Below are 23,659 nucleotides of genomic sequence, written 5' to 3'. Positions count from 1 at the left end.
TTTGCTCCCTCCTGCCTGCTTTTTTTGGGATCCACAACCACCACTACCACCTTGCAAACCGTGACAGTATAGTACAGTCTAATGTCATATTTTTTAATCCATGTAATACTTTGTTTTTTTTCTTCTTTTTGACCACCCCTACCCCTTTCAATTCTTCTGCTGTAGAGTGTACATTTCCCCACTGTGGGACTATTAAAGGCTTTCTGATTCTGTATTGATGACCATGTCTTCTGCGTTCCTGCATGCTTGGGCGATATTGAGAGAACAGTAAAAAAAAGGATGTAATTGCTTGGTAGGCTGAATTGAAGAAAATAGCTAGCCATACGTTGCCTATCTCCTCTCTACTTTGCAGATAAAAAGCTAGTTTCACTTGTCCTAAGACTCCACCGATGAACAAGTTTTTTTTTTTTTTTTTTTAATTGAGACTTGTCCATTTTCTGCCATTGGAGTGCAATGCTGATGTGTGCACAAAATGTGCGCGCTGTGTGTGTTCCCTTAGAGACTAATTGGCTCCCTATTGGGCCCTTGTGGGTTTAGCTGACTGCTGTTTGTTTGAAGATCCGGACAGAAAGGTCAAATATCACAATTCGGTTGCTCACTTTTAATTCAGCTGGGTCTAATTGAGCCCTTCTGGATTTGTCCCTCGGAAAATGAGGGAACCGCGGGAGAGCGATTAGATTTGACTGGCCTGGAATGTATGGAAATGCGGATGAAATATTTTTTGTGACTGAAATATAATCGTAAAAATAAAATTCTATTCAATTCACGAGTATAGTACAGTACTTGTTTGTTAGGTTAATGAAAGCTCTCCATTTATGTTTTGATACGTTAAACTAGGGGTCAGGAACATTTTTGACAAAGAGAGCCCTAAAAGTAAAATATTTAAAATTATTTTCAGTGAGAGCCACACACACACATACACGACGCACGCACACACACACACACACACACACACACACACACACACACACACACACACACACACACACACACACACACACACACACACACACACACACACGACGCACGCACACACACACACACACACACACACACACACACACACACACACACACACACACACACACACACGCATGTGCATGCACACAAACACGCAAGCACGTGATTTCAACAAAATGTCAGAATATATTATTTAAAATAACTTTGTGATTATAGTCATCATTAATATGAATAGTTTTCCGTTCCTCATGATTGGTAAAAAAAATCCAGCAACGATCGGGATGAAAGTCAACTTGCCGGGTCCATAGGCAAAGCTACTGCTAGCTAGCCTGCACACTTCTCATTAGCTTACACGCTTGCGTTCTGCTGTCTCTCACAGAAGTACGTATATTGATGCTAGTGTTAGCATGGGGCTTGTCAAATTGCCACTGATATTCAACTGTTTCATTCATGGTATTGTTTCATTGAAAATTAGAATCTTTTCTCTCCACAAAGGCTAATTCTTCCGTCCATTCAACGTCATTTTTTTAAATCGTCAGGCTTATTTAAAAGGTTCCCGACACCTGCATTAACTCTTTCATCAATCCCCCTCAAACATGATACAATGATAAACTGCCCACGGGAGTAACCGCTGTCTGTATCAGGCACAGGTGTCAAACACAATTAAGGCCAGATCTGGCACACCACATCATTTGATGCCGTCCGCGAAAGCAACTCAGACATGATCTTATTTTACTATCTTACGATAGTAACTAAAATAATAGCTGAGCCAACAGTTTTTCTTGATTTCTTAGTATGGTTTCAGTTTTAATGCCCATCCAAGTGAAACAGTAACAAAAATCTTGCCCGCAACAAAAAAAAATAAATAATTTGATACCTCTATTGGAGCTTTTGTCACCGTTTTTCGGTCAGGCGGTGTCAATGTGAAAATTCATGTATTTTAGTGGTTGTGATCATCAACCACTCCCAAAATCAGCAGAATCGAGTTGAAAAAATACATTGTCTCAAGGACCCATTCCTAAAATTGATCAGAGTGAACTATTCTAGTTGGAAGGCGCCATTTTAGGGTCACTCTGGCTCTTTGTGCAATTTTTCCCTAAATTTGCTCCTGACACCAGTTTTAACCTGAAATTTGGTGACAGAAAAGACAAAAAGTTGGATCCAAACTGCACCGTGTGGCATACATGGCATACCTCCATCGCTATTGGTTGATCAAAGGCATCACGTGCTTCCCGCCTCATACGGGAGGAGGCGGACGGATGAAGCTGCGGCATCGCCAGCAACTTTCTTTCTCTCACATCTGCCTGCACGCGCACAAAGTCGACCTGAATTCTCACGGTGGTGCGAACACGACAACTCTTGGAGGTTCCGAGAAGTCAATCGGGCGGACCGGGACGTGACACAACGCACACGAGGGACCGGCTGGGTTGAAAGTAGCTGCAATGGGAGTTTGTCCAAAGTGGTATGTTGACTCCCTCTTTTTTCTCAATGATGCAGAATCGACTGTTGCTGTTGTTTTCCCCCCAGATGAGAAAGCAGACAGCTTTGCGTTGTGTTATTTTGCGTTTCGTGTAACTCAGCTTGATGGATGTCGCGGTCGATTATGTTAGACTTGATTGAGTCAGAACTGGGACAGCACTTGATCCATTTTGGGTTTAATACAAATAGTTTTATCAAGGTTGAATGGAAGACAAAATCACTGGATTTATTGTGACAGTGTGTCAGTTATTTTAAAATGACAGATCTATTTTACTATATTTTAAACTATATTTGACAAGCAATCATAATGTCAGTGTCGACTCTCAGTCAAACAGGACTGGTCCATCGATGAAAAGGTTTCTTCAGCCGTCATCTGTACTTCTTTGAAGGTGTCGGATGTTTCGCTCCTCATTCGAAGAGCTTCGTCAGTGAACTAAAGTTGTGCTGGAAACTCTGGCCCTCTATATATATATCCCTGAAGGACAGGGGTGGCGGTGCGAGTTTAATGTAGACCATGCTTACAGTACACTTTTTAGGTCGTTACCACGTAGGCTTCGTCATGCTAATGAGGTAATACCAGAGCTAGTGGGGCAATCAGAGCCAGGCATGGTCCCTTAGGGGTAGTCAGACTGAAGGAAAAAAAAAATCAGATTAGTGTCAGGGAGTAGTCGATTGCTCACCCAACCTTAGAGCACCTGGGACCTACCAGAGAAGAGGTCTGGCACCGCCACCTACATATTGGGCCAGAGTTACCAGCACAACTTTAGTTCACTGACAAAGCTCTTTGGATAAGGACCAAAACGTCCGACACCTTCAAAGATGTACAGATGAAACCTTTTCATAGAAGCAATCATAATGTTTTCTGAAATTATGGCAATGCTGCCCAAAAATGTCACTGGTTGCACAATCATATACTTTGGATGAATTTACGTCGCTTTCGAGGAAATAGATATATCACATATTTTTAGATTAAATTTGGGACAAAATTATACTGAAAAATTTGTCGAAAACCGAATCGGACCGAAAACCAAAGTTGAAGTCACCTCTGAGCTCATGTCACTGTCGTTTGGACCACGGTGTGTCACATGTGAGCCGTGAACAGAGTCAAAGTTGTCGCCGTTTGGCAGCCACAGATTGAAAGAATCTGTTAGCGTCCCGGAAGCTGCTAGCTGTACACCTTAATGTACCAAATGAATCATGCAAACACTTGGCGCCCATAAAAAAATCAAAAAATCTCTGATTAAATTGAACACTTGGCTGGCTCCCAAGCATCAATGCGCAGTCTTGGTGCTCAGGAGATTAAGACGATGACGCGGTCATCTTTACTATTAGCGTATGAGAACAAAAAGATGTGGCCAAAAGTGCTGCTAGGGCGCAACAAAATAAAGACTTATGCCATCGAAGAGGGATGAATTCATATGGCAAAAGCAATCTCCTTTTGAAGAAAACCCCGTTATAAATCCAAAGTCAAATACATATCTGAAAAATGTACTTTAGTACAATGACAAAGTATTTCATGAATTCAGCGATGAGGTCATTGGTGTACAACAGCCGAGGAGGTGCCGAGATCCGGGTGTTCTCTCGAACAAATAACGAGAGGCTAAGAGGATTATGAAGGGCTCTCCAAAAAAAAAGCAATATGCTGAAATGATGAAACAATACATTATAAAAGATTGTGGCAAAAAAAGCACCACTAATCTGTTTTTAAAAAAGGGGATTGGAGCGAGTAGTCGGCTTCGCGCGTTGCCGCGTTGACACACAAGACGGTTCTGCTGTGACTGACAGCTCCATGCGCATATCAAAAAGTGATCAAAACAGATTTCAATCTCAATACAAAGTCAATATCTTGCACTTTGTTTGGGATTCCGTACTTGTTTTAGTCAGTGAGACTAATAAAGGCAAATCCAATCCAATCCAATCCAGTGACGTGCAGTCAGGGGAGGCAGGTGAGGCCGTGCCTCACCTGTCATCATGGAAATACCAAATGAAAAAATAAATTAAACAGTTCTATTTATTTAGTGATTTGAACTTTAAAGTTGTTTTCCATTTAACTTTACCATTTTTTGATTTTTTTTCAAAATGCTGAATTTTCACATTTACTGTTCAAATACTAAGTAGATACGAGCGGTGAGGCATCAGACGGAGGAGCCCCACCATGGATTGCGCAATGACTACGCTAACTGTGCTGGCTTGCTCTGCAGTGAGACCGCATTGCTGTCCCTCTGCATATCCCTATTAAAGTGTTCAAACACTTTTAGTAGATGAACTAAATTTCTACAGTTTAGCTGGTGTATATAATGTAGAGTCACTTTACATTATAAACACTGTACTACTGTGTTTATTGTATTTTATTTTTTATCATAGGTGAGGCACACAGTTCTCCTGCCTCATGACAGGGGGCGCTGGTGATTCCAGAGATTCTTCTTGCGACTCCTCGGCTGCAAAATAATACAATTAGTGATAGCAAGCGACAGTAAACAGTTAGCAAGTTAAGTGCAACCATCCAGTCATTTTTTTCGTGTTGCTTGGCCTTATTTTCAGAATGGAGGATTACATATCTCAATTGAAAGAAATAGAGAGCCTTTTAAAACTGAAGAAAGATAAGGAAGGCTTCTACAAAGAAGGTATCGATCCCTTTCTTCAGATGGAGCGGCGCATTGACTTCATTTATAAGTAAAGGTAACACGATAATAAAGTTTTTTTTCTATGCTACAGTTTATATAAGGAATGCTCACATGACATTTTAAACAAAACATGTTAACTGTTGCCAATCAAATGGTGAATAAGCTACTCTGTAGAGTTCATATGTTTGTAAATCTGACTGTGATGACGTCAGTGCCTCACCAGCCATGAATCTCACCGCACATCACTGGTCTTAGTTATTCCCATATTTAACTCATTTACTGCCAGATAATGTGCAAAAAAATTGTCCACTCCAGTGCCAGGGTTTTTGTCATTTTCACTCAAATTGCAGAACAGAATATTGAGTTTTAGGACTACATAAATATTCAATACAGCGTTAGAAACCTTGGACTATCTTATTTCATCAGAAAAAAATAGTAAATTCTTAAATTACATGGGATTGTAGATATCTGAGCGTGAAATGGGGGCAGCTGTAAAAATACAATACAATACACACGTATAGGTTTATATAGCGCTTTAACAACAGCTGAAGCTGGAACAAAGCGCTAACATGGACAAAAGGTCGTGGACGGGGAAAAACATTGCCAGAGTGCTGACCAGTGCTTTATCTGCACGCCCTGCAAGAAAATAAAGGCGAATCCAATTCAATCCAATCCAAAAACTAAAACCAGTACTTTTCAATCCCCGAATGAATTCATGAATGGCAGCGAATGAGTTAACTTGTGTCACACAGCATGAGCGCCATCACTTTTTGAACTCCAACCTCGGAACTGTTACGAGCTGGACTTCTCCTGTCAATCTGCATTAGCCCCCACGGCCCCATCCCCTGCCCATCCCACACTCAGGCAGTGTCTGTTTTCAACGTTGACCTAATTTATCAGGTGCTGCTGCGCTGAGACCAATTCCCTGGCCTCATTAAGATCTGCTATTATTAATATTGCCGACGCAGCATTTTGTGCTTGGCGCAAATGTATCTTTGAGGTGAACAGATTTATTCTGGAAGTGACTTCCAGTGTATTCACGTCACTGACACATAACTGTTCTTTTCTCTTCTCCTCAAGAGTCATGAACAACAGGAACAGAGTGAGTGGAAATAACATTTTAAAAAACGCCTACTACATATATATAATATAAATAAATAATGTCATTAAATAGTGACATTAATATATGTATAGATTTACATTACACTGAAATTGTGTATATATATATAGATATAGATATAATATTAGATATTAATAGTACAATATTAGTAGTATTAAGTACATTCTTTTTTATATATCTCATATATATAATATAAATATAAATGAAACAAAATAATGAAATAATGTAATTATACCTCTCTCTCTCTCTCTCTCTCTCTCTCTCTCTCTCTCTCTCTCTCTATATTACCCAAGGAGTCCGAAAAAATATCGATATAACCGGGACTATCGATATATCCGATCCTGCGCCGAACTGCATTAAACAAAAGCCGCCAAAAGAGGGCAGCCAAGCGCCATATAAGAAACGGAGCTGGCATTAGCTCCCTTTTTTGTTCCCCCCAATTTGCCTCAAAATGGCACATATAATTCTTTAATGATTGTAAACATGTATGCTTTAATCTTCAGAACTACAGTGTATTTGAAACATATTCATAACTGGATGTGTAACAAGAAAGCATATTATCCGAATCTGAAACCATTGTTTGGATTCACAAGCAATGCAAGACGTCTTGGCGTGAAGTCATTTTTATTTGCATTTGAATAAAAAGTGACATCGGCTGTCCTTTAATACACAGTATGGAATGTTAATAATTTTCAAAATCATCGCGCTTCAGCAGACAAAACAAGAAACATTGTTGCAAAAAACGATTGCATTCATATACAGTACAGTGGGCATGTACATAACACAACAAGGGAAACTGCAACGCTTACATCTTACTGTATTATGTATACAATTTAAAAAAGTCATCAATCTTCTTCTGCTTCCCATTTTTACCTTTTAACACAAACACTTCAATCTCGTCTGCTACACACGAGCTAGCGTCTGAAAATGAAAATGGCTCTGCTACACGGGTGCTGGGCACGTAACCAAGTCACCTGACCAAGTCGACCAATGGCGCGACTGATGGCGTGACACGTAACCAAGACACGTGACCAAGTTGACCAATGGCGCGACCGATGGCGTGTCACGTGACAAAGTCACACGACCAAGTCGACCAATAGCGCGACCGATGGCGGCTCATGTGACCAAGTCGACCAATGGCGCGACCGATGGCGGCTCACGTAACAAGACACGTAACCAAGTTGACCAATGGCGCGACGGATATATTGATATAAACAACAAAAATGGCCGACGGGGGATGAAAAGGAGCACCGTAATAACCGGATTATCGTAACAACCGGGTATCGTACTAAACGGTACTAATTATACATAAAAAGACTAGAAATGTGCAAGGGAAATGAAAAAAATATCGTAATAAGCGTACTATCGATATAACCGATATCGATATAACGAGACTTTACTGTATATATATATATATTATATATATATATATATATATATATATATATATATATATATATAATATATATATATATAATATATATATATATATATATATATATATATTAATCATAGATATTAATAGTAGAATTAGCAGTGGTATAATGACATTATTTCATTATTTTTAGATATATATTATATATACAGTACATATAAAATAATTTAACTAATATGTATATATATATTTTTTTATATATATTATTTAGATTATATATTAATAGTAGTATTAGTAGTCGTATTAATTTAACTATTTTTGATATATCTATTCGGAAGAACAAATTGAGCCCTACCTCACAAATTTTCTGGGGTGCTGCAGTCCTGTCAAGTAATTGGCGTGATGCACAAACACTTTTAAGATTTTATGTGGGGGGGAAGGGGTAAAAAGTCTTTGTTGCTGTTCTGTAACAACAGCAGGCTGGTAAAAGCCAGTCCCCAGGGAATGGCCTTTTTGTGGCGCTCATAAAGCAGCTGCTCACTTCTGCAGTGTGCTAGTGTTCTGCAGGCCCTTCATTTGTTTATTTTGTTTATTTATTTTTGGTATTATTTGCTGCTCTCACGAACCGGGCCTCCGGGGGCCGCCACACTGCGGCAGGTGCCACTAGCTCATAAAAAGAGGCATGCAAACGCACGCAAACACACGCGGAGTGTTTCAGTCACTTTAATTGGGGGTTTTGAGGCTCTTGTCATTCTCAATGTGAGCTAAATATATCACGGCCGCGACAAGTGTCACAAAACAGAACCGGGTCACGTCAGGCTGGCATGTTTTGGGATCTGGAGCATTGGACGGCTGTGTTGTTGGGGCACCTGTTGCCAAAGAGGCTACGTTGTACCTTTGGTCAGCGACAACAGCAGGGGAAGTCAGAAAGCGGAAAGCTGCATTGGACAAATTACGAGGGAATGGTCGCTCGGGGTTTTATGCAAGAAGGCGATTGAATGTTCTGATCCGGATCAGACATTAGAGGGCATCAAGACAGAACAACCGCGGTGCGTATTCGGCCATGTCTACGAAAACATGGATTTGGGTGTGTGTGTTGTAGCTTACCAAAATGGCGATTTTTGTCATTAAAACCTGAGCTGATTGAACACATTTTCAAAATATTGTTCATCGAAACATTTTTGGGACTTAAGGATGATATGAATGTAAAGGTTGGGGGTCCACGTCCCTTCTATTGTCTCGCGTTCTAATGAGACAGACTGTGTCAGATGGCACAGATTGGCTTTTGACCCCTGGCATGCGGTGACTCCTGGCTGCAGCATAACTAGTGGTATGTCAGGACATACGCAGGCGCGTTTCGACGGGAATATCTGATCAGCTGCATTTAAAAAGACGGACACCTGCCAGCCTGTATCTTTCACGAGCCCCGATCACAGCAGATCACAACTCCAGATCCGCGACAATCCAGGAATATCCATCATAGCGCTGGACACAGGACAGAACCCCCCGAGTTTGCGCTGTGGCAAATGAAATCGTGTTTCTCAATCCACTTTATGCATTATACGTATATTGGCGCAAAGACTGTCAGCTAGCGCATGCAATACTTATTAGCGGTTTTTCACCATTCCAACTTTCCTTATATTTTTGGGCCATGGCTTCAATTGTGTCGGTCAGGAGTACACCCAACTTCACCCTGCCAGCAACCCTCTCATCACACATTGTTTGCGTTAGCCTGTTAGCTTGTGAGCTAGCTGTTGGCTAGCCTTTCTCATTATAGCATGAAAAGCCGAGATTAACATTAGCAAGTCGAGTCACACTATGTGTTTTATTTAAAGTTTCTCAAACCTCAGTCTGATGATTTAAAGGACAACCGACGTCTCCGGACAAGTTGTGTCCATAATTTGTAAAATGGCATCAAATGACTTCTACTGAGCGTATTTTACAAAGATTCCACCACATATAGCTATATTTTACGTTTTAAGACTGAATATTCCAGAAGTCTTGTTTTCGAGTTGGTGACAAGTCCGTACGTGAACGCCCCTGACCGAAAAAAAATGACACATTGTAGCATTCCTTCCATCACGTCAATGCTTGTTTGGTCTGAAAACCTCGTGTTGCGCCAGAAGAGGGCGTCCAAGCTCCATATAAGAAATTTATCAGCCTGTGGAAACGCAATACACTGTCATGTCTACAAGAGGTCGCCATTTTCTTCTGCCTCTTTTTGGGTGAGTCATTTCCCCCCAATGTTGTCCCAAAATGGCACGGAATAAATTCTTTAATTGATTGCAAACATGTATGCTTTCCTCTTCAGAACTATTTGAATCATATTCATAACTGGATGTGTAACAAGAAAGCATATTCTCCGAATCTGAAGCCATTGTTTTGATTCTCCAGCAATGCAAGACGTCTTGGCGTGACGTCACGAACTGGGGGCGGGACTTTCTGAAAATACCCAATCCGCAGCTCAATTTTTTTGCAGATTTTGGACACTTTAAGTCATTTCTATTGGTGTTTTGCATTTGAATAAAAATATCATACTGCGTGTTTTGGGTATTTTAGATGCTATAAAACGTTTTTCTGATGTCAGTTAAGAAACAAAAAAGTGACGTCGGTAGTCCTTTAAGCGGATGCAACAATAGATGCCGCCGACTGACGTAATATGTATTTCGAGTTCAACAGAACATGTCAAAGGACACGTAAATAAACTTTATGTCATATCAGAATAGCGTGTCAACATTACGGAATGTCATTCAGGTTGGTTTAACAATCGAACCTGTCGTGTAACGTTAGGGATTAAAATTTCATCTATCAATAGAACATTGCCAATGACGTATTGAAATGATATTAAACAAGGACGCTCGCCCTGAGTTCACTCAGTGTGATGAAAGACAACGATGCCAATTCTAACATGCCTATGTGTGTGTGTGTGTGTGTGTGTGTGTGTGTGTGTGTGTGTGTGTGTGTGTGTGTGTGTGTGTGTGTGTGTGTGCGTGCGTGTGTGTGTGTGTGTGTGTGTTGTGTGTGTGCGCGTGTGCGTGTGTGTGTGTTTGTTGTGGCACGTCTTAAACTCTATACAGTGAAACTGTAACAGAGTTAGAATCCTCGGTTAATGACGCCTTACACAAGCTGAGTCTGAATGAACGTCTTGAAGCATCACATGGACAACTTGGATTAGATTGGATTGGATTGGATATGCCTTTATTAGTCTCACAGTGGAGAAATTTACATTTCACAGCAGCAAAGTGATGAAAGGAATGAAAGTAGAAAAACGAAATACATGAGCTGCTGGAAAGGCAGCCACTCTCGCGGCGCCGCTTGTCTTCAAGACAAGATTGCGCTTTCTCTCAAAGTGAAGAGCAAAAGACAGCGGTCAGTATCATGCCAAGCAGTTTAGCACTCATACCTTCTGTATGAGTGCTGTTCATGCGGGATGTGGTATTACATTTCTTAAATTCTATTTGGTGTATAACCCAAGTAATGTACAGTGCTGCCTCAAGGTACAAAAACAGTTTCACGACAAGCGACACTTTCACAGTTGGCAAGCGATTCATCCCAATATATATATATATATATATATATATATATATATATATATATATATATATATATATATATATATATATATATATATATATATATATATATATATATATATATACAGTAAAGTCTCGTTATATCGATATCGGTTATATCGATAGTACCGCTTATTACTATACTATTTTCATTTCCCTTGCACATTTCTAGTCTTTTTATGTATAATTAGTACCGTTTAGTACGATACCCGGTTATTATGATAATCGGTTATTACGGTGCTCCTTTTCATCCCCCGTCGGCCATTTTTGTTGTTTATATCGATATATCCGTCGCGCCATTGGTCAACTTGGTCACGTGTCTTGTTACGTGAATATATATATATATATATATATATATATATATATATATATATATATATATATATATATATATATATATATATATATATATATATATATACAGCAGTAAAGTCTCGTTATATCGATATCGGTTATATCGATAGTATCGCTTATTACGATACTATTTCTATGAACGCAAGGAGAAAATTACATATATATATATATATATATATATATATATATATATATATATATATATATATATATATATATATATATATATATATTAATCATAGATATTAATAGTAGAATTAGCAGTGGTATAATGACATTATTTCATTATTTTTAGATATACAGTCTCGTTATATCGATATCGGATATATCGATAGTCCCGGTTATATCGATACTATTTCTATGCAAGCACGGAGAAAATTACATGCAAACAGGGTCGGATATATCGATAGTCCCGGTTATATCGATATTTTTTCGGACTCCCTTGAATATCGATATAACGAGACTTTACTGTATATTATATATACAGTACATATAAAATAATTTAACTAATATGTATATATATATATATTTTTATATATATTATTTAGATTATATATTAATAGTAGTATTAGTAGTCGTATTAATTTAACTATTTTTGATAGATTTATTCGGAAGAACAAATTGAGCCCTACCTCACAAATTTTCTGGGGTGCTGCAGTCCTGTCAAGTAATTGGCGTGATGCACAAACACTTTTAAGATTTTATGTGGGGGGAAGGGGTAAAAAGTCTTTGTTGCTGTTCTGTAACAACAGCAGGCTGGTAAAAGCCAGTCCCCAGGGAATGGCCTTTTTGTGGCGCTCATAAAGCAGCTGCTCACTTCTGCAGTGTGCTAGTGCTCTGCAGGCCCTTCATTTGTTTATTTATTTTTGGTATTATTTGCTGCTTGCACGAACCGGGCCTCCGGGGGCCGCCACACTGCGGCAGGTGCCACTAGCTCATAAAAAGAGGCATGCAAACGCACGCAAACACACGCGGAGTGTTTCAGTCACTTTAATTGGGGGTTTCGAGGCTCTTGTCATTCTCAATGTGAGCTAAATATATCACGGCCGCGACAAGTGTCACAAAACAGAACCGGGTCACGTCAGGCTGGCATGTTTTGGGATCTGGAGCATTGGACGGCTGTGTTGTTGGGGCACCTGTTGCCAAAGAGGCTACGTTGTACCTTTGGTCAGCGACAACAGCAGGGGAGGTCAGAAAGCGGAAAGCTGCATTGGACAAATTACGAGGGAATGGTCGCTCGGGGTTTTATGCAAGAAGGCGATTGAATGTTCTGATCCGGATCAGACATTAGAGGGCATCAAGACAGAACAACCGCGGTGCGTATTCGGCCATGTCTACGAAAACATGGATTTGGGTGTGTGTGTTGTAGCTTACCAAAATGGCGATTTTTGTCATTAAAACCTGAGCTGATTGAACACATTTTCAAAATATTGTTCATCGAAAAATTTTTGGGACTTAAGGATGATATGAATGTAAAGGTTGGGGGTCCACGTCCCTTCTATTGTCTCGCGTTCTAATTAGACAGACTGTGTCAGATGGCACAGATTGGCTTTTGACCCCTGGCATGCGGTGACTCCTGGCTGCAGCATAACTAGTGGTATGTCAGGACATACGCAGGCGCGTTTCGACGGGAATATCTGATCAGCTGCATTTAAAAAGACGGACACCTGCCAGCCTGTATCTTTCACGAGCCCCGATCACAGCAGATCACAACTCCAGATCCGCGACAATCCAGGAATATCCATCATAGCGCTGGACACAGGAAAGAACCCCCCGAGTTTGCGCTGTGGCAAATGAAATCGTGTTTCTCAATCCACTTTATGCATTATACGTATATTGGCGCAAAGACTGACAGCTAGCGCATGCAATACTTATTAGCGGTTTTTCACCATTCCAACTTTCCTTATATTTTTGGGCCATGGCTTCAATTGTGTCGGTCAGGAGTACACCCAACTTCACCCTGCCAGCAACCCTCTCATCACACATTGTTTGCGTTAGCCTGTTAGCTTGTGAGCTAGCTGTTGGCTAGCCTTTCTCATTATAGCATGAAAAGCCGAGATTAACATTAGCAAGTCGAGTCACACTATGTGTTTTATTTAAAGTTTCTCAAACCTCAGTCTGATGATTTAAAGGACAACCGACGTCTCCGGACAAGTTGTGTCCATAATTTGTAAAATGGCATCAAATGACTTCTACTGAGCGTATTTTACAAAGATTCCACCACATATAGCTATATTTTACGTTTTAAGACTGAATATTCCAGAAGTCTTGTTTTCGAGTTGGTGACAAGTCCGTACGTGACGTCACTGAAGGAACGCCCCTGACCGAAAAAAAATGACACATTGTAGCATTCCTTCCATCACGTCAATGCTTGTTTGGTCTGAAAACCTCGTGTTGCGCCAGAAGAGGGCGTCCAAGCTCCATATAAGAAATTTATCAGCCTGTGGAAACGCAATACACTGTCATGTCTACAAGAGGTCGCCATTTTCTTCTGCCTCTTTTTGGGTGAGTCATTTCCCCCCAATGTTGTCCCAAAATGGCACGGAATAAATTCTTTAATTGATTGCAAACATGTATGGTTTCCTCTTCAGAACTATTTGAATCATATTCATAACTGGATGTGTAACAAGAAAGCATATTCTCCGAATCTGAAGCCATTGTTTTGATTCTCCAGCAATGCAAGACGTCTTGGTGTGACGTCACGAACTGGGGGCGGGACTTTCTGAAAATACCCAATCCGCAGCTCAATTTTTTTGCAGATTTTGGACACTTTAAGTCATTTCTATTGGTGTTTTGCATTTGAATAAAAATATCATACTGCGTGTTTTGGGTATTTTAGATGCTATAAAACGTTTTTCTGATGTCAGTTAAGAAACAAAAAAGTGACGTCGGTAGTCCTTTAAGCGGATGCAACAATAGATGCCGCCGACTGACGTAATATGTATTTCGAGTTCAACAGAACATGTCAAAGGACACGTAAATAAACTTTATGTCATATCAGAATAGCGTGTCAACATTACGGAATGTCATTCAGGTTGGTTTAACAATCGAACCTGTCGTGTAACGTTAGGGATTAAAATTTCATCTATCAATAGAACATTGCCAATGACGTATTGAAATGATATTAAACAAGGACGCTCGCCCTGAGTTCACTCAGTGTGATGAAAGACAACGATGCCAATTCTAACATGCCTATGTGTGTGTGTGTGTGTGTGTGTGTGTGTGCGTGTGCGTGTGCGTGTGCGTGCGTGTGTGTGTGTGTGTGTGTGTGTGTGTGTGTGTGTGTGTGTGTGTGTGTGTGTGTGTGTGTGTGTGTGTGTGTGCGCGTGTGCGTGTGTGTGTGTTTGTTGTGGCACGTCTTAAACTCTATACAGTGAAACTGTAACAGAGTTAGAATCCTCGGTTAATGACGCCTTACACAAGCTGAGTCTGAATGAACGTCTTGAAGCTGATCACATGGACAACTTGGATTGGATTGGATTGGATTGGATATGCCTTTATTAGTCTCACAGTGGAGAAATTTACATTTCACAGCAGCAAAGTGATGAAAGGAATGAAAGTAGAAAAACGAAATACATGAGCTGCTGGAAAGGCAGCCACTCTCGCGGCGCCGCTTGTCTTCAAGACAAGATTGCGCTTTCTCTCAAAGTGAAGAGCAAAAGACAGCGGTCAGTATCATGCCAAGCAGTTTAGCACTCATACCTTCTGTATGAGTGCTGTTCATGCGGGATGTGGTATTACATTTCTTAAATTCTATTTGGTGTATAACCCAAGTAATGTACAGTGCTGCCTCAAGGTACAAAAACAGTTTCACGACAAGCGACACTTTCACAGTTGGCAAGCGATTCATCCCAATATATATATATATATATATATATATATATATATATATATATATATATATATATATATATATATATATATATATATATATATATATATATATATATATATATATATACAGTAAAGTCTCGTTATATCGATATCGGTTATATCGATAGTACCGCTTATTACGATACTATTTTCATTTCCCTTGCACATTTCTAGTCTTTTTATGTATAATTAGTACCGTTTAGTACGATACCCGGTTATTATGATAATCGGTTATTACGGTGCTCCTTTTCATCCCCCGTCGGCCATTTTTGTTGTTTATATCGATATATCCGTCGCGCCATTGGTCAACTTGGTCACGTGTCTTGTTACGTGAGCCGCCATCGGTCGTGCCATTGGTCGACTTGGTCACATGAGCCGCCATCGGTCGCGCTATTAGTCGACTTGGCCGTGTGACTTTGTCACGTGACACGCCATCGGTCGCGCCATTGGTCAACTTGGTCACGTGTCTTGGTTACGTGTCACGCCATCAGTCGCGCCATTGGTCGACTTGGTCAGGTGACTTGGTTACGTGCCCAGCACCCGTGTAGCAGAGCCATTTTCATTTTCAGACGCGAGCTCGTGTGTAGCAGACGGGAGATTGAAGTGTTTGTGTTAAAAGGTAAAAATGGGAAGCAGAAGAAGATTGATGACTTTTTTAAATTGTATACATAATACAGTAAGATGTAAGCGTTGCAGTTTCCCTGTTGTGTTATGTACATGCCCATTGTACTGTATATGAATGCAATCGTTTTTTGCAACAATGTTTCTTGTTTTGTCTGCTGAAGCGCGATGATTTTGAAAATTATTAACATTCCATACTGTGTATTAAAGGACAGCCGATGTCACTTTTTATTCAAATGCAAATAAAAATGACTTCACGCCAAGACGTCTTGCATTGCTTGTGAATCCAAACAATGGCTTCAGATTCGGATAATATGCTTTCTTGTTACACATCCAGTTATGAATATGTTTCAAATACACTGTAGTTCTGAAGATTAAAGCATACATGTTTACAATCATTAAAGAATTATATGTGCCATTTTGAGGCAACATTGGAGGAACATCTCTCACCCAAAAAAAAGGGAACTAATGGCCAGCTCCGTTTCTTATATGGCGCTTGGCTGCCCTCTTTTGGCGGCTTTTGTTTAATGCAGTTCGGCGCAGGATCGGATATATCGATAGTCCCGGTTATATCGATATTTTTTCGGACTCCCTTGAATATCGATATAACGAGACTTTACTGTATATATATATATATATATATATATATATATATATATATATATATATATATATATATATATATATATATATATATGTGTGTGTGTGTGTGTGTGTGTGTGTGTGTGTGTGTGTGTGTGTGTGTGTGTGTGTGTTTTTTAATTGCATTTTTTTTCAGAAACAGGAAAAACTTGATTCAACACTTTTCAAATGCAAATAAATGGTACACATACTCACTGGCACTCTCCAGATGCCCGCCTCCAGGCGCCCCAAGGAGGCCTCATGTGCATGGTTGCAAGCAAAACTTGCAGCTTTTAGCGGGAGAGTGGGCTCTGTCTCACACGGATGCCTCCGAGGGTGTGAAAGCCTGTTTTTGGCGGGATAAAGTGTCTCTTAAAAAAGGAGGTGATTGGTCTTTGATCGACAGTCTCATGGTGACTCTGGTGTTGGCTTGGCCTGGTGTGCAGAATTCCCTCATTTGCATAACATCTGCTTTACATTCGACCTACATACATTTTTATTCAGGCTGGGAACACAACCCGGAACGAGTGTGCTTAATTATCTTATGAGTAAAGAATAACGATGTATTAGTACAATAAATGGATACACACGCTGCTACACAATGTTACAAGGGCGCCTCCTTCCTATTACAGTGAGACCTCAACTTACAAACACCTTATCTTACAAACTTTTCATCTTAAGAACCTCTAATTTATGAAAATTAAACCTTATAATAAGCACTATTTTCATAATACACACCCACCACGGCTGGCGGAGTGATCTTCGGCGGAAGCACGCGACCGAACAGCGCTCCAGCCGGCGCTACTTTGCACACCCCCTCTCATTGAATGCACACGTCGATCGCCTACTTGGAGCTTTTTGCTGATAATTTTACTATGATGGGACCGAAAAAAAACCCCACCACAGGCTCATGTTCCCAGGAAGACACAAAATAAAATCACAGTCGCTGAGAAGAAGCACGGCTATGCTAAGTCAACCATTGCTCAGATTCTCCGGAACACAGAAGCCATCAAAGGTGCGTCTGTTGCAAAAGGTGTTTCTGTGCTCTCAAAGCGATGGTCTCGGGCAATTGAAGAAGTTGAAAAAAAAAAACATTATTTTACAGCACAGTTTATTTCTTTAATTACAGTCCTCCTGTAATGTGCCTCTCTTTTTGACTTTATGATACAATACAGTGTATTTCTTTCATTCCAATACATTAGCACATTTATTATACATAGAATAAGGTATGTTGTGTGTAGTTTTAAGGCTTATTTAGTTAAAAACTATATTTTATGGAAACCCGGGAACGGATTATTCCCATTTTAATGGTTACCTATGGTTTTTTTTTTTTGAGATACACACTTTTCGCCTTACACACTCTGTCTGGGAACCAATTAAGTTCGTAAGTTGAGGTCTCACTGTATTTGCTTCCTCGTGTTTGTTTCACTCAGTATTCATAAAAACTCACGATATGAACGTAGCCATTTTGCTCTTCCACCTCCATTGTTTCAGGTATTTACAGTCGACACACTTCTCTCTGTGTGCTTCAGGCGATGCTAGTGAGGATGCTAATGATCATCACAACAGAAGTCCATCAGACCCAAGATTGACTCTCAACCTGCCCGGTGCTGGTTATGACCCTCCGCGCTCAGGCACTGACACGGTACTTTTGTTCTGAAGAAGTCATCAAAATTGTACTTTTGCGTTGGCATATGCCTAACGCCCGATCTTTGTGTCTTTTTTTACAGAAAGGGGGTAAGATGTTTGTGGAGTTTTTGGGTCAATGGATGGCATGGGGAATGCTGCTCCAGGTGGGATTGGGTGTCTCCGCAGGAAGTTGCCCTCCGAGGTGTTCGTGTCGGCTCGAGACAAAGGAAGTCATCTGCTCTGGCAAACATTTGAACTCCATCCCGGAGGGCTTTTCCGGTGATGTGAGGCATGTGGATTTATCCTACAACAAGATTCGTACAGTGGGACGCCGCCAGTTTTCTGGCCTCCATGAACTTCAAGATCTTGATCTCAGTGACAATATGATCTCGATGATGGAGGTGGAAGCTTTCCAGGGACTACAGAACCTGAGGACACTTCGGATTAAGAACAATCGTCTCAAAATACTCCCTGTTGGTGTATTCGCTGGCTTGTCCAGTCTACGTTTTCTGGATCTGAGCCAGAATGAGATTCTGGTCTTCTTGGACTACACCTTCAGAGAAACGGTGAATCTACAGACCTTGGACGCTGAGGAGAATGACTTGGTGTTCATTTCCCAGCGAGCTTTCTTTGGTTTGCACAGTTTGCAGGAACTCAACATCAATCGCAGTAATTTGACGTCCATTCCCACCGAGGCGTTGTCTCAACTGCAAAGCCTCACGTACCTTCGCATGCTGCGTCTTACCATTTCTACGCTGCCCAACAATGCTTTCCGCCGCCTGCACCGGCTGCGCACCCTCATTCTGGCCAATTGGCCCTCATTGGACACGGTGGCTGGCAACAGCTTGATCGGGCTCAACTTGACCGCCCTGGTCATCAGCAGCTGCAACCTCAGCGCAGTGCCATATTCGGCGCTGCGTCACCTGGCCTACCTTCGCTTCCTGGACCTGTCCTACAACCCCATCACTGTAATTCAAGGTAATCTGTTGCGGGATCTCCTCAGACTCCAAGAGCTGCATTTAGCCGGTGGGAACCTGTTGCGAATAGTGCCAGGAGCCTTCAAGGGCCTAGCCTCACTCCGTATGCTTAACTTGACATCGAACCAGCTTACAACTTTGGAGGAGAGCACTTTGCACTCAGTGGGGAACCTTCAGGTGCTGAGGTTGGACAATAATCCCCTGTCCTGCGACTGCCGTATACTCTGGGTTGTTCGTCGGCGATTCCGTTTGAACTTTGACGGGCGTCAACCTACCTGTTCATCCCCCGAAACAGCGAAGCAGCGAGAATTCAGGGACTTTTCCGAAAAAGAGCTGCCAAGGGTGTTCACCTGCCGACCTGCTCGAATCCTGGACCGTCGACCACAGGAGGCCAGGGTAGAAGACGGCACCACTGTTCTCTTCTCGTGCAAGGTAGATGGCGACCCGGCTCCATCCGTCACCTGGATCTCATCTCACAGGAACATAGTTTCTACAGCGGGAAGAATCAGAGTTTTACCCAATGGTACCCTGGAGGTGCGGTTTGCACAGGTCCATGACAGTGGCACCTATCAGTGCCTCGCGGGTAACGCCGCCGGCAACGACAGCATTACAGTTGGCCTCTATGTTAAGGGAGGCTCACGCAACCGGACCATCCCCTTTTTCACAGACGAAGACTGGTTAGACCCGCCGATTTCACAAGCCACCAATTCCTCGGCCCAACTAGCAAAGCCATACCCCTTTGACGCCAAGACTCTGATCATTGCCACCACCATGGGCTTCTTGTCCTTCCTCAGCTCGGTGGCGATCTGCTTCATCTTCATGTTCTTCTGGAGCCAAAGCAAAGGCCAGATCAAGCACACGGCCACCATTGACTTTGTTCCTCGCTCTTCCATGGGCGGCGGAGGAGACGGCGGGGACGGGGGCAGGTTCACCATGAAACTTATTTGAAGCCAATGAAATATCCACAGTTTTGAGGACTACTCAAACGTCTTTCAGAGAGAACATTTCTTGGGCTTGTTCTTGTGTAGGGGTTCTCAAACTTTTTGGGTCTAGAAAACACAAAGACTCCCCTCATGGGGCTAAAACAAATGAAACACTCGCGGCAGTAGAGATTAAAAAGTGAATTCTTGAAAAAAAAATTCCAGTTGTACATCATTAGCTGCAGTCACGGGATGAGTTCAGTTTTAGCTTCTATGGTGCTGCTGCAGCAGTGGTTCTTAACCTGGGTTTGTTTGAACCCCAGGGGTTCGGTGAGTTGGTCTCAGGGGTTCGACGGAGTGTTTGCCATAGAAGGTAAGACACACGTGACTCAAGATATTAATTAGTTAAGACACCCCCTCCTAGGCCATCTCTGGCTGAAGATGATCATGAAATATTGCTTGGCCAATCAGCGCTTTAAATGTCATGCTCAGTAGTCAACGTGTGACTGTCATGAGAGTATGTTGTACAATAAAAAACAATCTCTATGACTTGGAGACCGTTTTTTTTTGTGTATTTATGCATCAGAGATGCATTTCTGTTCAGTAAATGGTACAAAATGAAACATGATATGATTTTAAATTGAATTAATTATATTATGTAGATTCAATTATAGATTAAACAAAAGACATCATAATATTGCTTTCAATTCTGGAAAGGATGCAGCCAAACATGACTGGTCTCCAAAATTAAACAAATAAATGAAGCAAAGCTCACTTTAGTCATGGAAGGGTGTCATTTAAAAAATAATCACATTAAATAATGCATTGCAAACACTTTTGCAGAATCCCAAGTTCCATTTCAAGGACCCTAATTTGAGAACCCCTGCTTTCAAGCCATATTTTCTTTTTAACCAACAAACACCTGTGCGCAACTTTGCTGCTCTCACTAACATCAAAACACCTTCAGATACAAATGTTACTGGCTCTACGAAACTTTTCAAGTGCTTGTTCCAGCGACCATTTTGTAACGTTTTCATTGCCAACACCAGTAGACATGCTCACTGTGACCATCAGTCAGAAAAAAAAGCAATAAATAAAGTAGGTGGAGTAGATGCTTGTAGCGATTTAGTGTCTGTTTGGATGCTTCAACTTACATAGGAATGTACCCTTTACCATTGGAAGCTTAAGCATGATGTTTTCTTATTTTATGATGAAACCTCTTTTGTTTTTGATAAGCAAGAAACCACTTCCTACTTGTTTTTATTTATTTTGTACCGAACATGCTTGACAATATGTGCCTCATTTATTTCTTTTTGAATGACAAAATGCTACCGAGCATCACCGTTCTGTCACTATTGGGATCTTTAGTGTGTGCGTGATGGGCTACTTTTCGTGAGCCTATTAGCGTAATTGCGCAAGTCATTTACTTTCTGGCTAGCATTTTATTTGTCGATAGTGTAGTTTCTCAGTCTTTCAGGTTATTCTAATCTGCAAAGGCAAATATGCTTGCTGATTTTGTTATGTTTTCGGTAAAAGCAAAAAAAAAAAAAAAAACTGACTTGGGCAATTATGCTATTAGGCTGTCATTTTGTCATTCGACTCACAATTACTTTTGATGTGTGACAACTATTAAATGCTTTCAATGTGCACAGGTAAAGTATTTTTTCTGATTTTGCCGACTGATGCATGAAGACGTTTGCATTTTAAAAGAGCTTCAAAATAAAAGCTTTTCACAGATTTCTGCTACACTTTTGATGCCACAACAACGATGTGGGGCTTAGCGTTGAGATAAAGAAAGTGAGTACTCCGTATCGTCAACTCAACTGTGCCGTTGCTACGTTGACCGGCTTTTCTGACATTTCAAATAAATGTTACAAATAAATAACTAAACACGTAAACAAAAAAATATGACCAACAAATTTAGACCCTTATATGGAGTTTATTGGAGACTGCAACTGACACTGCTTCCTGAGAAAGAAAGATTTCACACAAGGCCATGATGGATCTGAATGCTGTTTAATTTGACGATGAAGTCATTATTATTATTATTTTTTGTGGGGTGGATTTCGATTCATTTCAGTGCGGAAATCTGATTTAATTTACAAAGTACTTAACCTCAGGTCACCACTGTACATTTTGTTTTCACACCCGTCAGTTTTCTAGAGACTTAATCATTTGTGTATAAAGCATTAAAAAGTCACTTCTCCCGAAATAAATACTCTTTATCGATTAGATACCTGTGTTTCAATCTTCCACAAGTGTTTCCTGCCTTGCCCTCTTGTGGTTACCCAACTCCAGATGGGGGTTAAAAAAAACTAAAACATGAAAAAAGGAAATAAACAAATCTGATCTAATCATCTGAAAAGGAAATCTTCTAGCAGTGAGATTGTTGTATTGTTAGTGACAAAGGGAGGCACTCATGCTTACATAACCAAAGCACTTAATCTGCACTCTGAAGACTTGGAATGCGGGACCCAAAGTGGCCTGGTTGTAACGCAACACAAAAACGAGGATTATGTGTACACCTGGACACACAAATGCAATTTTGGATTGACCGTTTTGTGTACTTCTAAAAGGATGTAATTTTGAAAGTCCTATACTTAAATATTTATGTCTGGAGAGCCTGGCCTCCGGTAAAGTGTGAAAATAAATGTTAGCAAAGACTAGCGTTAGCAAAGGGGGTTACCAGCATTCGTGTACTGTATTTTAGGTTCACCATTTGCAAATTCGTCTGTTTTTTCCCCTCATTCCATGGAACTGATTTGTTGAAATTCTTAACTATCATCATATTTTTGTGCTTTTTTTGTAACACCACAAATAATATTCCACAAATTGCATATTTTAGGGACACACTGTTTCTTCTCAACCTAGAGGTTGCTGGTTTGATCCCGGGCCACTGCGATCCTGTCAAAGTGCCCTTAAGCAACTGAGCCCATTTCATATTCAATAGATATATGAACACAAATGGTGCAGCATCTCATGCAGAAAGATAATACAACAACTTGTGCAGGCCTGTAATATTTATCCTATACCAAAATGACTTTCTACTGCCCCCAGGTGGCCAACGTGCTCTAAGTCACCTGAACCGAAGCAAAAAAAAAAAAGTTCAACTCTTAACATTGCAATTAATTCTTCCAGAAAAAAATGTCCACTCCAGTGCCAGGGCTTTTGTCAATGTCACTTGAATGCCATGACCCACAGAATATTGAGTTTTAGGACTACATAAAACATTCAATACAGCGTAAGAAACCTTACTCTCCTTTTTCAACAGAAAAAATGGTTAATTCCTAAGTTATATGGGTCTGGAGTAATATGAGGTGCAAGTGGGGGCGGCTGTACAAAAGGCAAATGCTGCCCCCTCGTGGGAGGGAAAAACATTGGCAGAGGTCTGACCAGCACTTTATCAGCATCTCCGCAAGAAAAAAAACAAAACACGAACAAATTTGGGAATGGCGCTCCACGTCATATTTTCAATTCCCGAAAAAATTTGGGAATGGCAGCGCATGAGTTAACTATGTCACTACTTGATTAAGA

The 23,659-nt window shown here is 40.8% G+C and overlaps 1 protein-coding gene and 1 long non-coding RNA gene across 4 annotated transcripts; one reads left to right on the top strand and one right to left on the bottom strand.

The window, feature by feature from the left end:
• Positions 1–2,250: 2,250 nt before the first annotated feature.
• Positions 2,251–21,763, top strand: lingo4b (leucine rich repeat and Ig domain containing 4b). Of its 3 annotated transcripts, none has more exons than XM_088999067.1 (3): positions 2,251–2,422; positions 18,094–18,244; positions 18,330–21,763. In XM_088999067.1, the coding sequence occupies exons 1-3, from the start codon at positions 2,403–2,405 to the stop codon at positions 20,151–20,153; spliced, it is 1,995 nt and encodes a 664-aa protein (XP_088855193.1). In that variant the 5' UTR covers positions 2,251–2,402; the 3' UTR covers positions 20,154–21,763. The 3 variants fall into 3 exon arrangements, with proteins under 3 accessions (XP_088855193.1, XP_088855194.1, XP_088855195.1); XM_088999068.1 differs by having other exon boundaries at positions 2,267–2,422; positions 18,132–18,244; XM_088999069.1 differs by lacking the exon at positions 2,251–2,422 and adding an exon at positions 12,661–12,800 and having other exon boundaries at positions 18,132–18,244.
• LOC148896377 (uncharacterized) lies at positions 4,799–22,481 on the bottom strand. Its single transcript, XR_016115350.1, has 4 exons — positions 22,363–22,481; positions 19,556–19,695; positions 16,816–16,945; positions 4,799–4,877 (listed from the first exon to the last, which is right to left on the bottom strand). It is a non-coding gene; the product is annotated as an uncharacterized LOC148896377 (long non-coding RNA).
• Positions 22,482–23,659: the final 1,178 nt, after the last annotated feature.

Source organism: Hippocampus bargibanti, linkage group LG06 (genome assembly GCF_051943395.1).
Source record: "Hippocampus bargibanti isolate YZ-2025 linkage group LG06, ASM5194339v1, whole genome shotgun sequence".
Classification (NCBI taxonomy): domain Eukaryota; kingdom Metazoa; phylum Chordata; class Actinopteri; order Syngnathiformes; family Syngnathidae; genus Hippocampus; species Hippocampus bargibanti.
The sequence above is the reverse complement of the archived record's forward strand: the minus strand, read 5'-3'. Positions and strand labels throughout refer to the sequence as shown.

What these genes read in the sequence shown, in the direction of transcription:
- lingo4b (XM_088999067.1), top strand. Translation starts at nt 2,403, where the DNA reads ATGGGAGTTTGTCCAAAGTG. An exon ending in ATGGGAGTTTGTCCAAAGTG is followed by an intron (nt 2,423 to 18,093) that starts GTATGTTGACTC and finishes CCATTGTTTCAG; the next exon opens with GTATTTACAGTCGACACACT. An exon ending in CGCGCTCAGGCACTGACACG is followed by an intron (nt 18,245 to 18,329) that starts GTACTTTTGTTC and finishes CTTTTTTTACAG; the next exon opens with AAAGGGGGTAAGATGTTTGT.